The 20,451-nt window shown below is 39.5% G+C and overlaps 2 protein-coding genes across 2 annotated transcripts; one reads left to right on the forward strand and one right to left on the reverse strand.

Annotated features, from left to right (window-relative positions):
* Nucleotides 1-1,002: 1,002 nt before the first annotated feature.
* LOC135708802 (protein scarlet-like) lies at nucleotides 1,003-12,596 on the forward strand. Its single transcript, XM_065230955.1, has 6 exons — nucleotides 1,003-1,313; nucleotides 10,503-11,371; nucleotides 11,435-11,662; nucleotides 11,810-12,051; nucleotides 12,116-12,216; nucleotides 12,339-12,596. Exons 1-6 carry the CDS (start codon nucleotides 1,040-1,042, stop codon nucleotides 12,509-12,511), a joined length of 1,887 nt encoding a protein of 628 aa, XP_065087027.1. The 5' UTR covers nucleotides 1,003-1,039; the 3' UTR covers nucleotides 12,512-12,596.
* A 193-nt stretch (nucleotides 12,597-12,789) lies between these two features.
* LOC135708784 (JNK1/MAPK8-associated membrane protein) lies at nucleotides 12,790-13,944 on the reverse strand. Its single transcript, XM_065230923.1, has 3 exons — nucleotides 13,261-13,944; nucleotides 13,070-13,204; nucleotides 12,790-13,007 (listed from the first exon to the last, which is right to left on the reverse strand). Exons 1-3 carry the CDS (start codon nucleotides 13,877-13,879, stop codon nucleotides 12,868-12,870), a joined length of 894 nt encoding a protein of 297 aa, XP_065086995.1. The 5' UTR covers nucleotides 13,880-13,944; the 3' UTR covers nucleotides 12,790-12,867.
* Between the last annotated feature and the right edge of the window lie 6,507 nt (nucleotides 13,945-20,451).

Raw genomic sequence — 20,451 nt, forward strand, 5'->3', positions numbered from 1 at the left:
TGACAGCTAATCTGACCTGGGGGTTTTAATAAATTTGATTTTGAAACAATATAAATAACGTTTCAATACAACTAAAAACGATAATTATCTTAAATAATGCTTCAACTTGATTTAAGCAAACATTTTTTTCAAATCAATAAAAATCGATGTTCAATTCAATAAAGTTAGTGGTATTATTTCAACTAATTTTTTTGTTGAAATAATCTATCAATTTTATTGATCCATATTCTATTCAAAACTTTGTTTAAAATTAAACATAATTTGTTTGTTTGAACTTTATTTTTTTCTGCGTGTATTTGACAAATCTCAGGTAATAATGACAGCAGTAGGTCTCCTTTTTTCATTCAAATTGTTTTCAAGAATCAAACGTCATGATTACCTGGGTTTTGTCAAATAAGGTAAATATTTACATTGCTTGCACCAAAGAATGCTAGTCAAGTAGTGAGCCTATTTAAAATCGTTAGTTTCCATCGGTTGGTTCGCCCACGCATGCTAACACTACTATCAGATAGGGGAAATTTCCCCTACCTGATAGTGGTGTTGGTATGCGTGAGTGAGCTACCAGTTACGCCAAACTGACGATCAAATGCATTGTTTACAAAATCTGATACGTCCCTTTAAAAAAGTAATCGAGAAATGTGTTTGGAGGTTTGGGGTCTGAAGTGTTGTTATTACCGACCTAGACAACTGTTATTTTCGTTTTTCATTGAAGTATTTAAGACCAGATAGCATGCCGTAATACATAGGGTAGCAAAAAAACCGACGGTTTAATCAGAAATTATGCTACTACGAACTCCGTTTCCGAAAAGATGGAAAAAATTGGTTAAGTAAAAAAACAACCAACCGATAAGCCAACCTCACCCAAGTCGAAGCGAGAGAAGCATTGAACGTTAGTAGCATTGTAGCTATCTACTGTGACAGACGTTTTTTTTTGTGGATCCCGGACGTCTGTCTGGTAGATAGATTTCAAAGAAGTGTGAGTGATAATATTGTGGAAGATTTCAACTCGAACAACAGCAATCGAAACAAAGTGCGTGCAATGGATGAGACAACAACATTGTTTAGCAATCAATCGAACTCAACGGGATCGAGTGTAGCTTCTAGTGGAACTGCTTGTGCTACGGCTGCCGTTGACGAAACTGCCACGCTGGTGTGGCACAATTTGACTGTGAGCTGTGGAACACAGGACAGCTGGGGTACCATTCTGCACCATGTCAGTGGGTCGCTACTGCCAGGAAGTTTGGTTGCCCTAATGGGACCCAGTGGAGCAGGGAAAAGCACCCTGATGACGGCCCTAGCCTATCGGAGTTCGGGTAAGTGATGTGTGTTCAGAGGCTCGGCAAACATTGGCAGTAGGAAAGCTACAAAATCTGTCCAAGCTGTGGAATGTGTTAATGTTCAGCTAAAGGCGAGTTCTTCTTCTTGACTACTACGTCTCAAGTGGAATTGTACGACTGCGCTCTGTTTAATTTACTCTGAAGTGAACCCCACACGTATCAATATATTGACACGAAGGGGAATTATTGACAATAATATTGATTTGGTGAATACACAGAAATATTGTCAATATCGGACGTTTTGGACGCTAGATAAGAACCTCCTTTATCAAACTATGTGGTAGAATTAACGCGAAATCTGTTTGCATAGCAGTGGTTATGAAAAGAGAAAGTCGATTAAGAGAATCGATCAAAGCAGATAGGACCATTTGAAATGTTCATCGAGAGTTGAATTCAACTGACTTGATCAATTGACTTGCTCTGTCTAAAGCCAGCTTAAACCATGTTACTCAACTGACTTGAACAACTCGTCTGTCATCGCTTGGAGATTAGAAAAGGTTAAAGGCGTATAAAAGCTACATCGCGCTTATGAAATTTTTATGTGTCGTTCATAAGTCGAGCCTTTTATGAAATTCTTAAGTTTATTTGCTTCAGTGCTGGCATCGGTAGCATTGGTGGGTTAACTACCCCATTTCCGGCCTATTAAGCACAACCGGCACTTAGTATTTCTTAATCTAGCGTAGTTTAGCACCAAACGGAATGTTATTATTACTGATGACTTCCAAATTTATTTACCTTTCCGTACATACCGTAAGATTTGATAAATAGAAACACATTGTTGAGATATTGTTAAAAATCTAACACAGCTTCTTGACGCCAAACTCGGCCTACGGATTCTAAACTCGGCCTAACGCATTGAAACCTGGGGAGGGGGACGTGCTGTCAAATCAGCCTACTGATCATTCTTGTATGAATTTGGTTCCAAACGTAAAAAAAACCCTGTAGGTTTCTTATGGCTTGTTTACTTTTGGAACCAGTTATGTGAGGTAGGCGAAGATTGTTCGTATTTGACAGCCACCTCTCCCCCTTGATTGAAACGCCAATGAATTCACTTCGGCCTATCAAATTCATTTCGGCCTATTTTTTTGCAATAACAACATAAGAACAGGGATCGACTAAAATTTCAGAGTGATGCAAAAAACACTGGTGCTATTCTAAAGTGGACCCTACACGATTGCTTTTATTGACAATAATCCTATTGTCAATACATTCAATATTGACGTCAATACATCGGTATTGACAATATTTCTGTATTCACATCATCAATATTATTGTCAATAATTTCCCTTCGCGTCAATATATTGAGACGTGTGTTGTTCGCTTAAAATAAGGGAGCGCGTCCCTTAAGCTGGGTTTAGATAGGGCAAGTCAATTGATCAAGTCAGTTGAATTCAACTGACTTGAACGCGAATTGAACGTGTAAACCATGCCATTCAACTGACTTGATCAACTCACTTGAATTGAAAAAAGTTGAACCAGGCTCAACTTTTCAAGCCAATTGAATTCAACTGAGTTGATCATTTGACTTGCCCTATCTAAACCCAGCTTTATGCTGAGTTTAGACTTGGCAAGTCAAATGATCAACTCAGTTGAATTCAATTAGCTTGAAAAGTTGAGCCTGGTTCAGTTGAATGGCATGGTTTACACGTTCAATTCGCGTTCAAGTCAGTTGAATTCAACTGACTCGATCAATTGACTTGCCCTATCTAAACCCAGCTTTATATTTGTAAGGAGAAAGAGACAAAGGAGAGAGAGATTTCATACTTATGAGAGAGTAGTTGGACAGCTCAGGTGCTTCTTGCGTATAGCACAATCGAGTAGTGCACGGTGTTATGACGGGAGTAGCACTTTTCAATCGGGAGAGACGTGGCTTAGAGATTTACAAGAATTGCATATTTTAGGCTGGTTGCATAATATTTTGACATTCATATAATATATGTTGCAGTGACTTAATGGTATTCAAAAGCGTAGGAAAATGCACATTGTGATGCTTTACCTAAAGAGATTTTTTTAAGATCGATGTGTAATTTTCTTCACAAGGGGGGTAAGCTCTGGTCGACATTCCGGCGAAAAATCTAAGCCAACCCGACACCAACCTGACTTCTAACAAACCCTAACCCGACATACACCCAAAATTGAACCGACATTAGGTCGATATATACCTTAAATTTTCCGTACATTGATCCGACATCGGCTCGACATATCTGTTCGGGATCGTTTTGCTGGGTTTCTTCCATACTCCACTGTCGAATATCAAATGAAACTGAGTGACTCAATTGACAGTGATGAATGAGAAAGAGGCTCTTCAAATGATGGGCACGAGAGAATTCCTTTTCACAGTATCGATTGAATAGTTGTATTGGTTCATCTTCAATCGAATGATATGAAAATTAACAGCACTGATGCTGATGCTATCCTACAATGCTACAGTTATAGATAAAATACACTTTCGGAGAAAGAAAGAGAGAGAGAAAGATACTTAACACCGTTGGAGCGGCAGCTCTCCAACACAAGAAGAATGAAATGTGCTGCACGATTTAAAATGCTCTTTCACGTCTCTTTGGAAATGAAAGTGCAGTCTCGCAACAGCGTGTTTTACGCGCAAAAAATTGAGTAGCACCCGATCCCTGCATGAGAATAAGCAATAAGAAAAAGAAAGTCTTTCACTAAGCGAACATTTAGTTTAAGGTGATACGGCACGTCATGCAACAATGGCTGTTCCTACAATCATTAAATAAACGTGTTTTGGTATGCGTACGAAAGACATCTTCCTACAAAACAGTAAATTACTAATTACATACCTTAAAAAAGGGGCCTGAATTGTATGAATAAGATCTGGATACATATTTTAATTGATGAATCTACGCGAAACTGCACCAGTGCATGCGACACCTAGGTTTGAAATCCAAAACCACAAGAGTGATGAGGTACTAAAAAATATTCTATACGATTTGACAGCTAACAAAACGTCAGTATCATTTTCACATCATTTCCATCTGCTGGCCGACCGTAACGTAGATTCATCAATACTTTTTCACCAAAATATTGCTAATTCATTCACGCATTGGTAATATTTGCATTAAAAGTACGATCAGCCGATTTTGTTCTGCTCAGGGCATGAAATTGCAATAACTGTTTTCACTAGCTTTCACTACTCAGAACCACACTAAAAAGAATTACGACACGTGCTTCTACAAGCACTTTCAAGTTAATTCACTTTTAAAGACGACATTTACTTAAACAATATCATTTGCATCGTTAAAAACGCGAGCCGCGACAAATTTTGCTAGCTGAAACTGTTTTGTTTATCTTTTTTCTACACACCGCATTACGAAGGTGTGTGTACGAATCATCTATCATCGTATCCAGTGTTGTCGATTTAATTGAAACAAAGTGTGTAAAAACAATACTTTTATTGCTTTTTAAGGTGCTTAAACTGTGTTCAATTTAGAAACCATCACTAATAAATGTTTAAAACAATTTCTTATTTTGTTTCTCAAGACAAAAAATTAAAGTAAATGAACCTAGAAATCTTCTATAAAAAAACATATGTGTCGTTCTGGTTGCACTGCTCGAAGCCATCAGCTGATATGCAAAAGGTGGCAAAAGGATGATTCAAAAACAAAAACATACACAATAAGAAAAAATATCCAGCGGCCAGTTCATTTTTGCCTACTTTTGACGAGTCACGTTGAATATAATCATATTCACCTACTTTTGCGTACAACTAACAATTTTTTTGGTTAGAAGCGAATTGTCAATTCCACACTAATTGAACACAATCAAATGAAAACTCTTCGACCCACATTACCTACTTTTGGTTTCCTGCAATATAGTGCCGAGATTTGTGAAAATGAGTCACTTTGGAATATTTTTTCTTACCGTGTACCTGGAGGTTTGAGCTCTGGAATCACTTTTGGACAGGTCGTATGTAACAAAAGTGTACAAAGTGTGATGTTGAATCAATTAACTACTATGATGACTTGACATGCCTAGCCACCAAGCGCATAATTATTTTCTGTATAGGAAGGGGTGTCCTGGGAGGTGGTAGGTCGATAATATTGGCAAATTGAATAGAAATGTAGTGATAGTCTCAATATTGGATAATAAAGAGATATCTTTATCTTTTTTTTTTTAAATGACGAAGGTTGAAATTTACAGTAAGATGGACATAACTTATTCTTTACCTTTCTAATTTTTTTTATTAACTGTTACACATTCGACCTAATAATAACGAACTCTTGCAGCTATGTTTACGGTAGTTGCGTTAGTGCATGATGTACACTCACACCACTACAGCATCAATGATAATCAATTCACTGACACATAGAAAGAAGAGAAAAAAAAGCAAAAAAAAAGCGTGATCGTATCGTATCACCTTAAAAAAGAAAGGCAAAAGCCATTATTTCCAATTAACTAATTACCACGTTGGGTGAGATAAGAGGCTCAAACTGGATGGCTGCTGTGTCATTATCTCCCAAAGTCAAAACCATCAAATGATGCGGGTCAGTTTACGCTACGCTATATTACAGTCGGTTGCAGTTTTAAGTGCACAAGCAACCAAATGTTATCAGTTTATTCGTTTCGGTTAAATTAAAATGTAGCTGCATGCTACATGCACACTAATCCAGTCCGCATGGGTTTACTGGGTTTTTGAAATGCGGAACTGTTCGGTAAAAGTTTAAAAATCTGTGTAAAATTCAAAAATTGAAAAAAATATTTCGAACATGTATATACTTAGTTCTGTTAACCCCATTTAATGATAGAAAATAAAATTAAATTAAATTTAAGTTTACGCTTCTAAGTGAAAATGTACCTGGGCTAATCAAATGGATATTTTCTTCAGTCGAATATAAGTACAAGACACTGAAGAAATCTGCACATTGTAGACGAAATACGCGTATCTGTCAAGGATAAGCAAATAAGGTAGTGGAATTACATGGAAATTACTAATCCATCTTTTATAATGTTTTTTTTTATAGTGCAGGAACCCAGAAGTAGGTAAAGCGGGTCAAAGTAATTTTCATTTACTTGTGTGCAGTTCGTATGGAATTTTCCACTTGCTTTTTAACCAAAAGTAAGTTAGTTGTACCCTGTTGTACCCAACGGTAGGTAAATATGATTATACTCAACGTTGGGTTCCCACACTTTACTATCCCTGTTGGGTGGTTTTGCTCGTCCGTTTTTGACAACATTAGTAGGAGAAAAGGAGACAAACTAGTTCTTACCGTGTATGCGCTTTTTCAGTGGTCTTAAGGCATCAAAGTAAACCTTATATGTCTGTTTGTCTGTGGTTTGTCTATCTAAATCATCTAAATCATATTTAATATGTACACTGAAACAAAATCCATTGACAAAAATACTACATAAGGTGATCCAAGAGACGTTTCTCAGTGGAACTGACAGCTAGAAATCTAGAGTGTGTGAGTGATCTGGTGTTAATGGTGCTGAATGTAAACATAAACAAAGCAGAAATTCATATGAGAGTGAACTGTCAGTTCTACTGTGATCTATCGAAAGTTCTTGGTAAACAAAAAAGTCAGCTGATCGCAACTGTCTCATGAACAGCCTTATTCCTTCTTCTTCTTCTTGTTCGCATTTCAAGCTTATTGCTTAGCGCATATTAGCTTATTGCGTGCTCTCAACTTAATGTTCTGCACTTCCACAGTTATTAATTGAGAGCTTTCGATGCCAATACCAATGCATGAATTTGTATATTGTGTGGCAAGCACAATGGCTCTATATGCCCAAGGAAGTCGAGAAAATTTCCAACCCGAAAGATTCCCTCGACCGGACCGGGAATCGAACCCGCCGCCTCCGGCTTTGTTAAAACCGTGCCTTTACTGACTAGGCTATGAGGCTTATTCCTGGTTTAAATTAAATACCCTCACTAATAGATTTTTGCAGAAAACAATTCAATTAATTTTACTATTATTTCTATCAAAATTACTATGCATTTTGAGCAAGCATGGTAGTTTTGCCAAAATCATAGTAAATTTATTAACATTCATAGTTAACTTTACTGAATTCATAGTAGGTTATATTGATAATAAGTGTTTTCTGCAAAATAGTATTCCTAACTACACACTTAGAAAAATTCATGTAAATTTAGGTGCTGAGAGTGACATATACAAACGTCATTTGACATGAAGTTGAGTCATAACAGACGCGAAATATAGCTCAATCAAACGAACTTTTCAGTCTCGGAGTACTTAATATTACAAATGACATGTTTGTTTACGTTTCATCTTTTATGTCAAAGATAGATTCCGTCACTTTACACGTGATTAGTTATTTCTAAGTGTGAAGATTTTCCAGATAATTGTGAAGCAGATACAATGTATGCAAGGCTATTGGCAAATCAAAGTTGGCACTCGTGGAGAATAGACGAACTATGAAAGTGATGATGGTTTTAAAAATTTTCCACGGAGAGCTATACGAGTGCAATCTTAAAATGCTTTTATTTTGAAAATGGAGCATTGTATTTAAATCTGGTTGTTGCTACAGTTGTAGAAAAGCTGAAATCTATGCATACACCTAAAAATCTGAAAAGAAATTATTTTTTCTATATTATACATCTATTGAGTAGTTCTTTAGTTTTCTACTAACGTAGCATTAACCAGATTTAAATAAAATGCTCCATTTGCAAAATAAAGGCATTTTAAGATTGAACTTGTATACCTCACCGTGTGAAATTTTGAAACCATCATCACTGTCATAGTTCTTCTATTCTCCACGAGTACCAACTTTGATTTGCCAATAGAGTAAAATAAAATCGTGTGGTGCCAAATATAGGTCCCTTACTGTATTCAAAACATATGGGCAGCGTTAGCGAACGATTCATGGGTTAAGAAACTCTGCCAGATGCTGCTGTTAATCAAAATAGACGAGCAAATACCCACATAGAGGTCCCGGCGTGATAACCTGGACGGCATTTACAAAACTTAGCGCGCCGGTGTTGCATCCAAAAAGAGCAAAACCATGATCCGACACAACACAAATTGAAGAAGTTGCTGCAAAGGTCCGGTAATTTAGATTAGCCCCAATTCATTTATTGACCCGTTTGTCGGTGAAAAACGAATTCCAAAAATTAATGCCTGTTATCAGTGTACAAATTAGGTGACCCCGTAGGAAAATAAAAGATTATTCTATTCATAACCATTCATGTCGCAAATTTTTGCTTGTGTTACCGTGACGGCGGATTACTCCGCGCACTTGACAATCAACTTGTGTGTTTTCATAGCATCTGTCAAAAACTACAGATTTTGGTACCAATGTTCATGATTACCAGATGGATTGGCACCCGTGCATGGCATGTTCTTTTTTTTATTTCAATTAAGCCTAGACAAATCGGTGCCAACATTTCATTAGTTTGTAAACAATTACTTCAGCTGCCGATTTCGCGCAAATAAAGCTTACTTACCTTACCAATCAGGCTAAGGCCTTGTTGCCCTCTGCTGTCCGAAGAAGTCGTCTCCACTCCAGGGCCACACTTCGCCAGCTTCTTAGTATGCGAAGGGTCCGCAGGTCGCCTTCTACTTGGTCGATCCACCTTTCCCACTGCCCGCCTCTTCTTCTTGTTTCTTCTGGGTCCCTTTCTAGAACCATTTTCACTGGGTCGTCGTGCTGCATTTTTACGACATGCCCAGCCCACCGTAGTCGCCCAATTTTTGTAATGTGGACGATGGACGATTCTCCCAGCACAGCTGGTGCAATTCGTGGTTTATTCGCTTCCTCCACCTTCCGTCATCCATCTGCACTCCACCGTAGATGGTACGCAACACCTTCCGTTCCGTTGGTCCTCCACGAGCATATTCCAGGCCTCGTGGCCGTAGAGGACCACCAGTCTAAAAGCTAGCTCCTGCAAATTAAAGAAGCTAGCTAGTAGAGGAATCATTCCTCCACTTGATGGTGTCGTTACTTCGCATGTGTGAGCTTTTATTCGCGAGAAATCGACCATTGTTTACAAAAGCAATTTCGACGTGTTGAAATGTTGGTACTGAAATGGTTTTTTTTTTTAAACAAGGCAGTCGGTAATACACCCGTGAACTAAAATAGCCTGACACGTTTTAAATTGGGTCATTCATAATCTCAACCAGGAGGAACGACACTCATTTGGATGTACTTTTTTCAGTCTAGCAATTACTTGGGATTTTCGGGGAAAAATATAATTGATAAGATTTTTTTGAGTGTGTCGTGTTGATGAAAATAGAACAGGGATAGAAAAAAAATAGATGGGAATAGATCAGGGAATGGGTTGAATCTAAGAGGAAGAGGTGACAATTGGCTTCTGTAGTGACCGAGCACGATATCTTAGCTAAGTGCAACCGTCGCAACAATAGCCAACAGAATGCCAGGGCAATCTTCGTCTGGCCTATTCTAAGCTTCTTCAAACTATTCATCCGCATTCCTCTTCTATCTCTATCGCTCACACTCTGTTTTAAGCATGTCGTTGCACTCTAATGCCCCCATAAACGGATCATTCTACGAGACAAATGCATCGTTCGGGATTTTGTCCTACGTTTGGACCTCCGAATGTATGTTTACGCTGCAAAACCCTTCTTCGCGAACGTGCTTGCCAAGGAGTTCCACATTTCCTTCGCAGTGTTCTTGTCACGCACGTACTCCAGATGAGAATCCGCGATGTACGCAACTAGAAGAGCCTTCGCCTTTTCGTCCTTTTTTTGAAAAGCTTTCCTCTGCGCTTCGTCAGCTGGTACATCCTTCGTGATCATTTCCTTCACGTCGTGAGCCGACAACTGCGTTTCGACCCGGAACCTCCACACGTCGTATCCTTCACCAGCAAACTGGACTATTCCTACTTTCGCCGCGCTTGACATCTTCACTCCCGTCTTTTCCGTAAGTCCGTAACGAACTTCTGGATTCTTCAAATCAATTAGTTTCAACTTCAGAGGCCGGACGTAACTGGGCCCATAACCTCTAGAGAAAGACGTGTGTGTTCAGTAGGAAGTCTAGTTTAATACTTCATAAATATTTTTTCAGTTATTGATAACGGGTAAACAAGTTCTTAACTACAGAAATCAACTGCTCCTTCGATCCAACTCTTCAGTTTCACTACGATATCTTTAGTTGATGATTCTTTGAATATAAAGTTCTTTAAAGCTAACTAGTATTACAAAGTATCTAAACAAGATCTCATTCCAGCCAACACCACCATCACGGGAGAAATTCGCCTGAACGGTGAGCAAACCGGGCCCTTCATGTACGACATGACTGGTTTCATTTACCAGGACGAACTGTTCTGCGGAGCCCTAACCGTCGGTGAACACATGCACCTGATGGCCAGGCTGAAGCTGGGACCATCGCTATCGACCTTCGAAAGACATCGCCTAGTTAACGAACTGCTAACCAAGGCTGGTCTTCAAAAATGCTATCACACCCGAATTGGAGAAGTCGGCCAAAGAAAAACCATCTCCGGTGGCGAGAAGAAGCGACTTGCCTTCGCCATCGAGCTGCTCTCCAGGCCGAAGATACTGTTCTGTGATGAACCTACCACCGGACTGGACTCGTTCAGCGCTAGGCAGTTGGTGCAAATGATGCAAGGGTTGACCCGATCCGGCGCGTCAGTCATGTGCACCATCCATCAGCCGTCCGACGAACTGTTCTACATGTTCGACAGCGTCCTTCTGCTCTCTAACGGAAGAGTCGGTTTCATGGGAAAGCCTCACGAGGCGAAGCAGTTTTTCGGAAGATTCGACCTGGCTCGGCCTCAAAACTGCACAACGACGGAGTTCTACATAAAATGTCTTTCTTCAAATAGGGAAGCTTCGGATCGACTGAAACCTGAGGCGATTTGTGATCAGTATGAAGAGAGTGACATTTACCACCAGCAGGAGTTGATTATTAGCTCGGAAATTTTACTATCCCGGCATGGCTATCGGCATAATTTCTGCCGGAATGCGCTGCGAGACAAGCATAATTGGCTGTACACGTTGAACTGTTTGATAAGGAGAAATTTTCTTCAAGCTCACCGAAATCCACAGTTACACTACATGAAACTGGCACAAAGGATTGTAAGGACATAAACTACCAATGATCGCCTTTGCCTATATAAATTGACCACTTCTTCGTTTTAGGTAATTGCTGTTCTGGTGGGTTTGTGTTTTTCCGATGCAATAGAGCTGAGCCAAGCCGGAGCACAAGCAGTACAAGGTATAATTTTCCTGATCGTCTCGGAGAACACCTTCCTTCCGATGTATGCCGTACTGTCGGTATTTCCCGAGTCGTTCCCGTTGTTTCTCCGGGAACGCAAGGCGAACCTGTACAGTACGGTGCAATTCTATATTGCTCAGATTTTAGCCATGGTAAGTATTTTTGAATGCATCAGATATCATATAGTGCATACCTGTTGGCGCAACAGAATTTAGAAAGTTGAGCACAGCCTTAAAGGGTTGTTGATTCAAAAGCTTTTCAAAACGATAGTTATATCTATTGAAGTTCTTCCTTTGCAGCTTCCTTTCGTTTTGCTGGAATCCACAAGCTTCATCCTGATAGTATACTACCTCGCGCACCTCCGACCGACAATGCTAGGGCTGTTGTGCACCGTTGGAGCCTGCGTCCTTGTGATGAACGTCTCCATGGCATGCGGCTGTTTCTTCTCAACGATGTTTCCTTCGGTACCGATGGCAATGTCCTACCTCGTGCCATTCGACTACATTCTAATGATAACGTCCGGCATCTTCATTCGGATACGGTCAGTTTGGGGCTGCATTTTTTAAATGTTTCATCACTCATTCTAACATTTTATTTTTTTTCAGAACAATTCCAAAAGCGCTGCGCTGGCTACCGTTCATCTCTTGGATGATGTTCGCAAGCGAAGCCATCTCTATTGCTCAATGGGACGGAATAAGTTATCTGGGTAAGAGCATTTTTTTTTCGCTGACACTGTTTTTCGTGAAGGCTAACAACATTCTAGATTAAAAATTAGAATTAAGCAGCGGAGATGAATGACATTAATATTGATAATAATAATAATTCTAGATTGCGAAGGAATTCCTGAGAGAGCTTGCCTTCACGACGGTGATGACGTATTGCAGCAGTACTCCTTCGGCAGCAGCCATCTAGCGTTGGATTTCGCTGCTCTGATAATGCAGTATTTTTTGTACCATGGCCTAGCGCTGCTGTTTTTGCGGAGACGGGCCTCGAAAAGTTGATAACGACGACCCAAGTTTCAGTTTATTTGTTACCTATACGAAACAGATTGTGTATTGCAAACTCACCGTTAGACGCAGAAAATCAATATGTAATTTTAAATTAATATAGTGCAAATTGTAGCTGTTTAAACTAAGTGTCATTTCTATGTTGTAAAAGCTCTACCTATTAAAGGTTTTAGAAAGGCCTTTATGCAGAAGTTTTATTCAACACGGCTTTGTGAAATTTCATCTACGATATTTTAAAGAAGGTTTTCTGGTTTCGTAATAATTATCAGTGTACTGGTTTCGATCACACAACTTCACCGCGAAAAAAAAACGCAAAAACGTTGCTAAAGCTCAATTTGTAAAACTAAAATCTACTTAAAATTGTCCGGATCGGTGTACTTGGCGGTGAAGATGTAAAACAGAGCCGGAACGGGAACGAGCAATAGGGAGAAATACGAGATATCATAGGGAATCGAAATGATCCCATACGCCAGCAGTAGCCAGTGGCCCACTAAAATTATTGTTTCAAGATGGATAAAGAATTCAAACTCAAACGGTTAAAAAGCTACTTACGGATAATGGTCACATTGCGCATCTGGGTGACGGATTTCTCCAGCAGTGATTGTATCGTCTGAACCAGTTTGAACGAGAAATGTAGTGCATTCGACACGACCGAGATTACGATGCTCAGGTAAGGAAAGGAATAGTCTGAAATGATCATGGCATTATCAAATCTGGAAGCACATCTTACTTACATTACTTACAAATAAGTCCCCCGGCCACGGCATGAAGCAGCGATAGTATCGGGAAAATATACAGCGCATAGTATACGGCCATTTTTCCTTCAACCGGCAAAGCTTTAACATTCAGCACCGGTCGAATGATCATCATGAATGTAACGCAAAACACATAGAACACGAAGATCATCGTTTGCAGCGGATAGACCGCCTCCTGGGTACAGTATAATGTCGTCTCATAATTCGGTGTTGGATTGTGAAACAGTGTGTACCAATCGGAGAGCTTCCGCACGCCACACGAATTGATCCGCAGCTCCCAGATAGGATCCGTAAAAAGGATGGTCAGAAAAGCGGACAGCAGTACTTCGAAGCACGCGCTGGCGTGTAGAATCAATTCCCCCTTGGTGAATTTCCTCTGCAAAGCATTCAGATCGATACAAAACCAGTGGATTATCAACGGGAGGATGGCCATAAATCCCAGGTACAGCCAATCGTGCTCGCTGAGGTCGTTCTGGCACGGGGCACACACGTACTGCTCGTTGACGCGGAAGCCACGCAAACAAGCACCGCACTCACTGTAGGATGCATTTTCCAACAATGTCCGGCCACAGTAAAGCCCCGGACATTTGTCTACGGTTTTTAACATCTTTACACCGGTGGAAAACACTAAAATTCACTACAAAAACAACACAGCTTATCCGTTTTCGTACATAACACTGGTGTTTTGATTATGTTGTGTTTTCGTTTTGTGCCAAGGGTTGTTTTGTGTTTATTGATCATTTTTTGACGGACGAAAGCTTTTCTGAAGGGCCAAAGCGGAAAGGTGTCTGTTTTTAGGTCGACTACACGGTGTTCCGTGAAAACCCATTAATGGGTAGAAAAATACCCATTTTCAAACCATGTATGCAGCTGTCAAAAAATGGGGGAATTTTGAAATCTTAAAATGGTTGAAAAAATACCCATTTAAAGAATCAGTTCACAGTTGAATAATGGGTATATTTTTTACCCACTAATGGGTGAAAAAACACTTCGAAATTTCATCGTCTCATTTATGTTACCGATTCATTGGAAATGCAAACAGCTACTGTCCGCAGCTCGGTCCGCAGCATATTTTGCGAAAATAGACGATCTCCCGAAAATGTCAGAATCCGAAACGTTGGAGAGGCTTACGAGGCTTACGGAATACAAATTATCTAATATGGTATTATAATATTTCGTGTAATTAAATTTGAGCGGAACACCTGTATTTATTTTGTTTTTATGTATGAGAAAGTTTTTTTATATCAACGAGGACAAATAACCAAGCACTTGCATCCTCCATTTGTAAAAATGGGTATTTTTTCACCCATTTTACGGTACACACAATTTAAGAAAATGGGTGAAAAAACACCCATTTATTGACAGACCACCCATTTACCCATTAATGAGTAAACCATAGTTTACCCATTAAATGAGGAGGGGCACTTTTAGCGGAAATGGGTATTTTTATACCCATTAATGGGTTTTCGCGAAACACCGTGTAGGCTGTCTTGCAATGAGCACTCATACATCTAGTTTTCACTGGAAATCCTATGTATGAGTGCTCATTGCAAGACAGCCTATTACATGATATAAGCCATAGTCTGTACGGAGTATAAAGGCCGGCGCACAATGGATAAGTTTTAAGGTTTTTTTTTGACAGTTAGCCTATCTGTCAAAAAACCCGGAAACTTATGCATTGTGCGCCAGCTTTAAGGCTCTGAACCATTTGGTGGATTTTTTAACATTTGGATCAAATTTGACAGATGGAAAGTTATCGATGAACCCTGCTATCCGAGCGTGGTTATTGCTGACAGACAAGAAGTTAAATTCGAGGTTAAATTTTGATAACCGTGGCTAAGTTCTTCTCATAAGCCGGTCGATCAACAGCACAGAGATTTTCGAACATAGAAAATAACTTTCGAAATGTCACGTTTAACCTCGCGTTCAACCGTGAGTGTTAAATTTAACTCGGCAAATGTTTCACAGCCTACACACTTAGAAAAAAAATCACCGACTTCGGTCATTCATTTACCGAATTCTCAACAGCTGAACGGTCGGTAATGTTTTCGGTAATCGAGAACATTACCGAAAAATCTGTAAACTGGATCAGCGAAATTAGCTGTCAAATTTACCGATCGATCGGTAACGTTTACCGATGTGCATTGCTTGATTTTTAGTCAGCTTTACCGGAGAACTGTGATGCAAATCGAAAACCGAGAGATCTGTAATTTTTTAAAAAGGTATCCGACTTAACTGTAATTTGCTTTAATATTGTTTCAAGGTGGTGGTTACTGCAACCCATGTAAAAAATTGGCTGCAGTCGTGATCAGTGTGTTAGTGTTGCAAATTGCTCCACCAATGAAGAAAAACAAGTTTTTGTCGGAAGGATTCGGCGCTACACTGAAAATAGGGAACACGGATACAAATTTTGTTCATTTAAAACAAAAATATAAATGATAGAGTATATATGAATTATTCAAACTAAATTGAAAGCATGTATAAAATGAAAATATATATGGTTGAATTAAATTCAAAAGCATGTTTATTTCAACAATATAGGATTTGGGTAAACGGTTTTTAGCGTGTCATGCATTTTTAGTTCCTTCTATTGTTACATTCGAAAAAAGTTGCCCCAGCTTTGCTCAACCTTAACAGAAAACGGCCATCCATTCCGAATCCATTGCGGATCCTCCTCCGACACCGAACATAGAAAGAAACCTATATGAGGACCAGTGGCAAAAACCGAGGCAGAAACGGCAAAACGACGCTAATAACACAAATTTGCACCGGTTCCACTGAACTGGAACCCCCGGACACCCACCCCGACGGGTCCTCGCATCCTCAACACCCACAGATCACACCCGAAAAAGAGCAGGAATTAAGATGCCCTGCCCGAAGATCTTTTTTTTTCATTTCTTTGCAAATCGTTTTATTTTGCTTTACCCTGCACTCAACTACTTAAATAATTTAAAAATATGTATGTTTATTTCAAACATGAGAAGCATGTTTAAAATAAAAATATTTATTATTGTTCGTATAGCTGTCAAACCAAACAAAAATAAATACGTTTATTTTCAACACGAACGTTTTCAAAGTCGATCGAGAATCACAATATGGTGGATTTGACGTTTACCGAGACCGTTACCGAACTCAGTAATGGAACGCTTTGTTTACCGAAACTTCAGTAAAATATTTCATCGAAGTTAGTGACGAACCTGATTTATAGACCTCCCGCATAAACGCGAACCACAGACAAACAGACATAACACTCGCAATTTGTTCATCGAACAAGCATTTAACGGACAATTTAAAAGTATCGTAGTTGGTAGTGCCGCCACGTGTGGCGCGCATAGTCAATTCTCTTGCGTTTGACGTTTACACACTACCGCCATCTGTTCAGTGTAGTGCCCACCACAGTGTACTCAACAGATGGCGATAATGTTTTAGCGACGATGTTTTACAGTGAGAAATATTCAATGTGTTATGTCTGTTTGTCTGTGCGCGAACCATCACATGACCTTACCGATAATGGTTATAAATTGTTTATAATCCCTGCTAAACTTCAACTGAAATGGTTATGGAACTTTACATGAACGTTTGTGTGATAAAGTTTTAACCTTATGTATTATGGTTTTTTGGAAGCGGACCTTACAAATAATGGGTTGTTAAGAACCATTACCATTCCAAATTCTTGTTTTCTCCATACATTATCTGAAAGAGAACTGTATTAGAACGTTTTTACTTATGGTTTGAGAACATTAATGGTTATGGTTATGGTAGTCAGTAAGGTCAATTAATGGTTTTGTATTATCGCTCAACTTTACGTGAAATATATCGTGAATTGGTAATCAGTAATTTACAGGCAACCAATTCGCGATATATTCCACATAAAGTTGATCGATGTTACAAAACCATTCATGGACCTTACTGGTTACCATAACCATTACCATTAATGTTCTCAAACCATAAGTTAAAAGGTCTTAGTATAGTTTTCTTTCCGAAAATGTATGGAGAAAACAAGAATTTTGAATGGTAATGGTTCTTAACAACCCATTATTTGTAAGGTCTACTTCCAAAAAACTATAATACTTAAGGTTAAAACTTTATCATTAAACGTTCATGTAAAGTTCCATAACCATTTCAGTTGAAGTTTAGCAGGGATTATAAACAATTTATAACCATTTTAGGTAAGGTCAATTTATGGTTCGCGCTTATGCGGGCTGCCGGTAAAAATGTTTACCGTTTTCGTTAAATTAAAATGAAATTATTTATTGAAATTCGGTTATTTCATTTACAGTGTTCTGCAATAATGCGAGAAAACACCGAAACACCAATAAATTTTAGCATTATTGATCTAATAGTACGCTCAGACTACAGAGTTATAACAACAATCAATACGAAACTAACGATTTTAAATTGGCTCACCACTTTAGTAGCCTATTGGTCCCAAGCAAACGATTAACGTACCCTATTCTAGTTGAAATTCTATTACTACACTATGTTTGTTTTGATTCGCTATGAAAGTTTGACAGATAACATCAGGGGTGTGTGGATTCATGCAGAACATGCAGGGGTGAGTGAAATAGCTTGGGACTGCTTGGGACCGTTGTTCTGGTACTGAGTGAGCCAAAAATAATAATGATTTTCTTCGGGACCCAGTGGTCTTAGAGTTACCTCTATGGTTATAACATGTTATAGCGCTATCTTGATGGTGGTTTCTGTGTTGCAATTATTTGACAACCGTTATAACATGTTATAACTCTCCAGTCTGGACAGCGTTTAATAGTACGTTCAGACTACAGAGTTATAACCACAAACGAAGTGACAGACGGAGCGGCTCAAAATTTGATTTGACGCACTTACGTTTGAAATTTTCGAGTGTACCTCACGGCAACACTATCTACTCATATGTACTAGCTTAAAGTATATAGTTGATGCTATTGGCCTTGACGGCGAATCTATAGCTCTTTACTCCTATGGTAAAATCCATAAGCAAACGTCAGACTGTGCGTGAAATTTACTTTCAAAAACGAAGAGGTTCGCAAGTGGTGCTACAATTTATGTTTCCCAACAGCGAACTTCCTGTTTTGTCGGCTTTTCCTCGAGTAAATAGTTCTTGGCGCAGGATAAAAATTTATATCCCATTTTTTGCGGTTTTCGTCCTTTTATCCCCGAAGGAGCTCCGTCAGAGCGGTTGAGGATAATAATTATTAATTATTAATTGTGAAAGGGAGCTTCCTCCGTTTTGTTGTTTTTATGCTGCAGTTGAAAGTTAGCGGTGTATTTATTTTGGCTTGATGACCATCAACGTATCGGAGTGTCGTAATCTACGAGTAGCAAGCTACGAACACCTCCCGATCCATGTCGATAAGTCAATGCTAATGTTTCACCCAAGCCACATACGCACCCAAGCCGAGCATCCTCTTCGATAGGGCCAAAGGACCACTTCTACAAATAAGGTTAATGTTCCGTTCTACCTACACTGCGGCAACCGCAACCAACATGGCAAGACGTGCCCCTATAATGACCTGTGTTGCCGAAGTAATTGATACCAAAAATCGTTATCGAAGATGAAGGAAAGAACCGACCTTGTCCTCCTCTATATATATGTTCTATAGTTGTTTGTTAGACGACTAAAATTAACTTAACCCGTCTGCTTTTGAACTATCGAACTCAATGATCGATCCGGAAACCAGAAATGAACCGCAAACATTCCAAACGAGCGATACATCGAAACAGGAAGATGTTGCTGCAGCTGCTGATGATGATGGTGATGATGAAGACGACGACGATGTTCTAATTAACAGTCAATAAAATTAAAGTGCCAGTCGGAAGCACCACGTTCCTAAAATGTCTCGTCGAAGTTGTGTATCACTCGAACAATAACTCCGCAGGTAAAAGACGTCAAATTTATTTCGATTTTGAACCCGGTCTCGAACCTACCGTTTCCGTGTCGATACCGATCGGTCGTTAGTCTAAAGCTAGCCTATTAGTTTCTATACCACAGCTCGTTCTCTACCAGGAGAGCGGGAAGGACCACGACGACGGGAAGAAACCACATTCGGACCGACCACTGATACCCATGTTCGCCATTGCCACTCTGATGTTGCTGCTGCCGGTTATTTTGCTAATAAATCAAGCTGAACAATGCATTAGGTCCTAAGTAACATTGATCGATTCTCTTCGTCGACTTTCCCTTTCGTAAATAACTTTATCACATAACCGTTTATTGATGTGTTTGTCGTATTAGATGCTAGACAAAAGCTTCTTTTATCGATCTGTGTGCTAAAAATACCGGGGAATGTCTTTACATGACCGTGGTGATGCAAAGAAAAATTCAACGTAGATAATCTGTCAATGTTACTTAGGACATAATGCAATGTTCAGCTTGAAATCACTAATTCAATTACATAAACCCACTTCATCTGGTCCGTTTCAATCGGATGGTGGGGGAATGGGGGTTGAATGCGAGAGGCTCCCCAAACATACAAACTTTGCTCTTTCATTATCACGACGTTCTTATGCATAATCTAGTGTGACGTAACGTTGGATCATGCGTAAGAACACCGTGAGAACGAAGGAGTCGACTACATTCTTTCTGCCGCACCTATAGTACCGCACACGGTTCCCGCGCTGACTGTTCCTTACTTTCTCACTCTAATCAAAATTTCCTTCGATGAGTGAGAAAACAGCACCCCGTCAACGCGAGTGAGAACGCGAGTTGCCAGATCATTGCACACAAAACCAACTTGAATTAATTCAAATCAAAAATACTAGCGAACCTGGCGGTGAGCGGCGGAAAGTGGTCTAAAATTCTATTACAGAGAACCACCTTATTTTAATTAATTTCTTCGGAGAAAGTCGTCTGTAACTTCGTTTGTGTTATAACTCTCCAGTCTGTACAGCGTTTTATCCGTGAGCCTCTCCCGAGGCCTCTCCAACGTTTCGGATTCTATTCTTTTCCGGAGATCGTCTATTTGCGCTAAATATGCTGCGGACAGTAACTGTTTGCGAGTCGGTGACGGCGATGAGACAGGCCAGTGACAAGGCCTATACCATCAGCAGCGTTTGACAGTAGGCAGCATGTCCCGGGCTCAAATCGTTTATTTTGCTGTTCTGATATCGCAATATTTCCCTAATTAAAAAATACCATAAATGAACAATAACCCAAATGGTAGACCTATTCCACAAATGGTT

The sequence above is a fragment of the Ochlerotatus camptorhynchus genome, unplaced genomic scaffold (assembly GCF_037179485.1).
Source record: "Ochlerotatus camptorhynchus isolate MF236.1 unplaced genomic scaffold, CSIRO-AGI_Acam_v1.1 ptg000335l, whole genome shotgun sequence".
Taxonomy (NCBI): Eukaryota; Metazoa; Arthropoda; class Insecta; order Diptera; family Culicidae; genus Ochlerotatus; species Ochlerotatus camptorhynchus.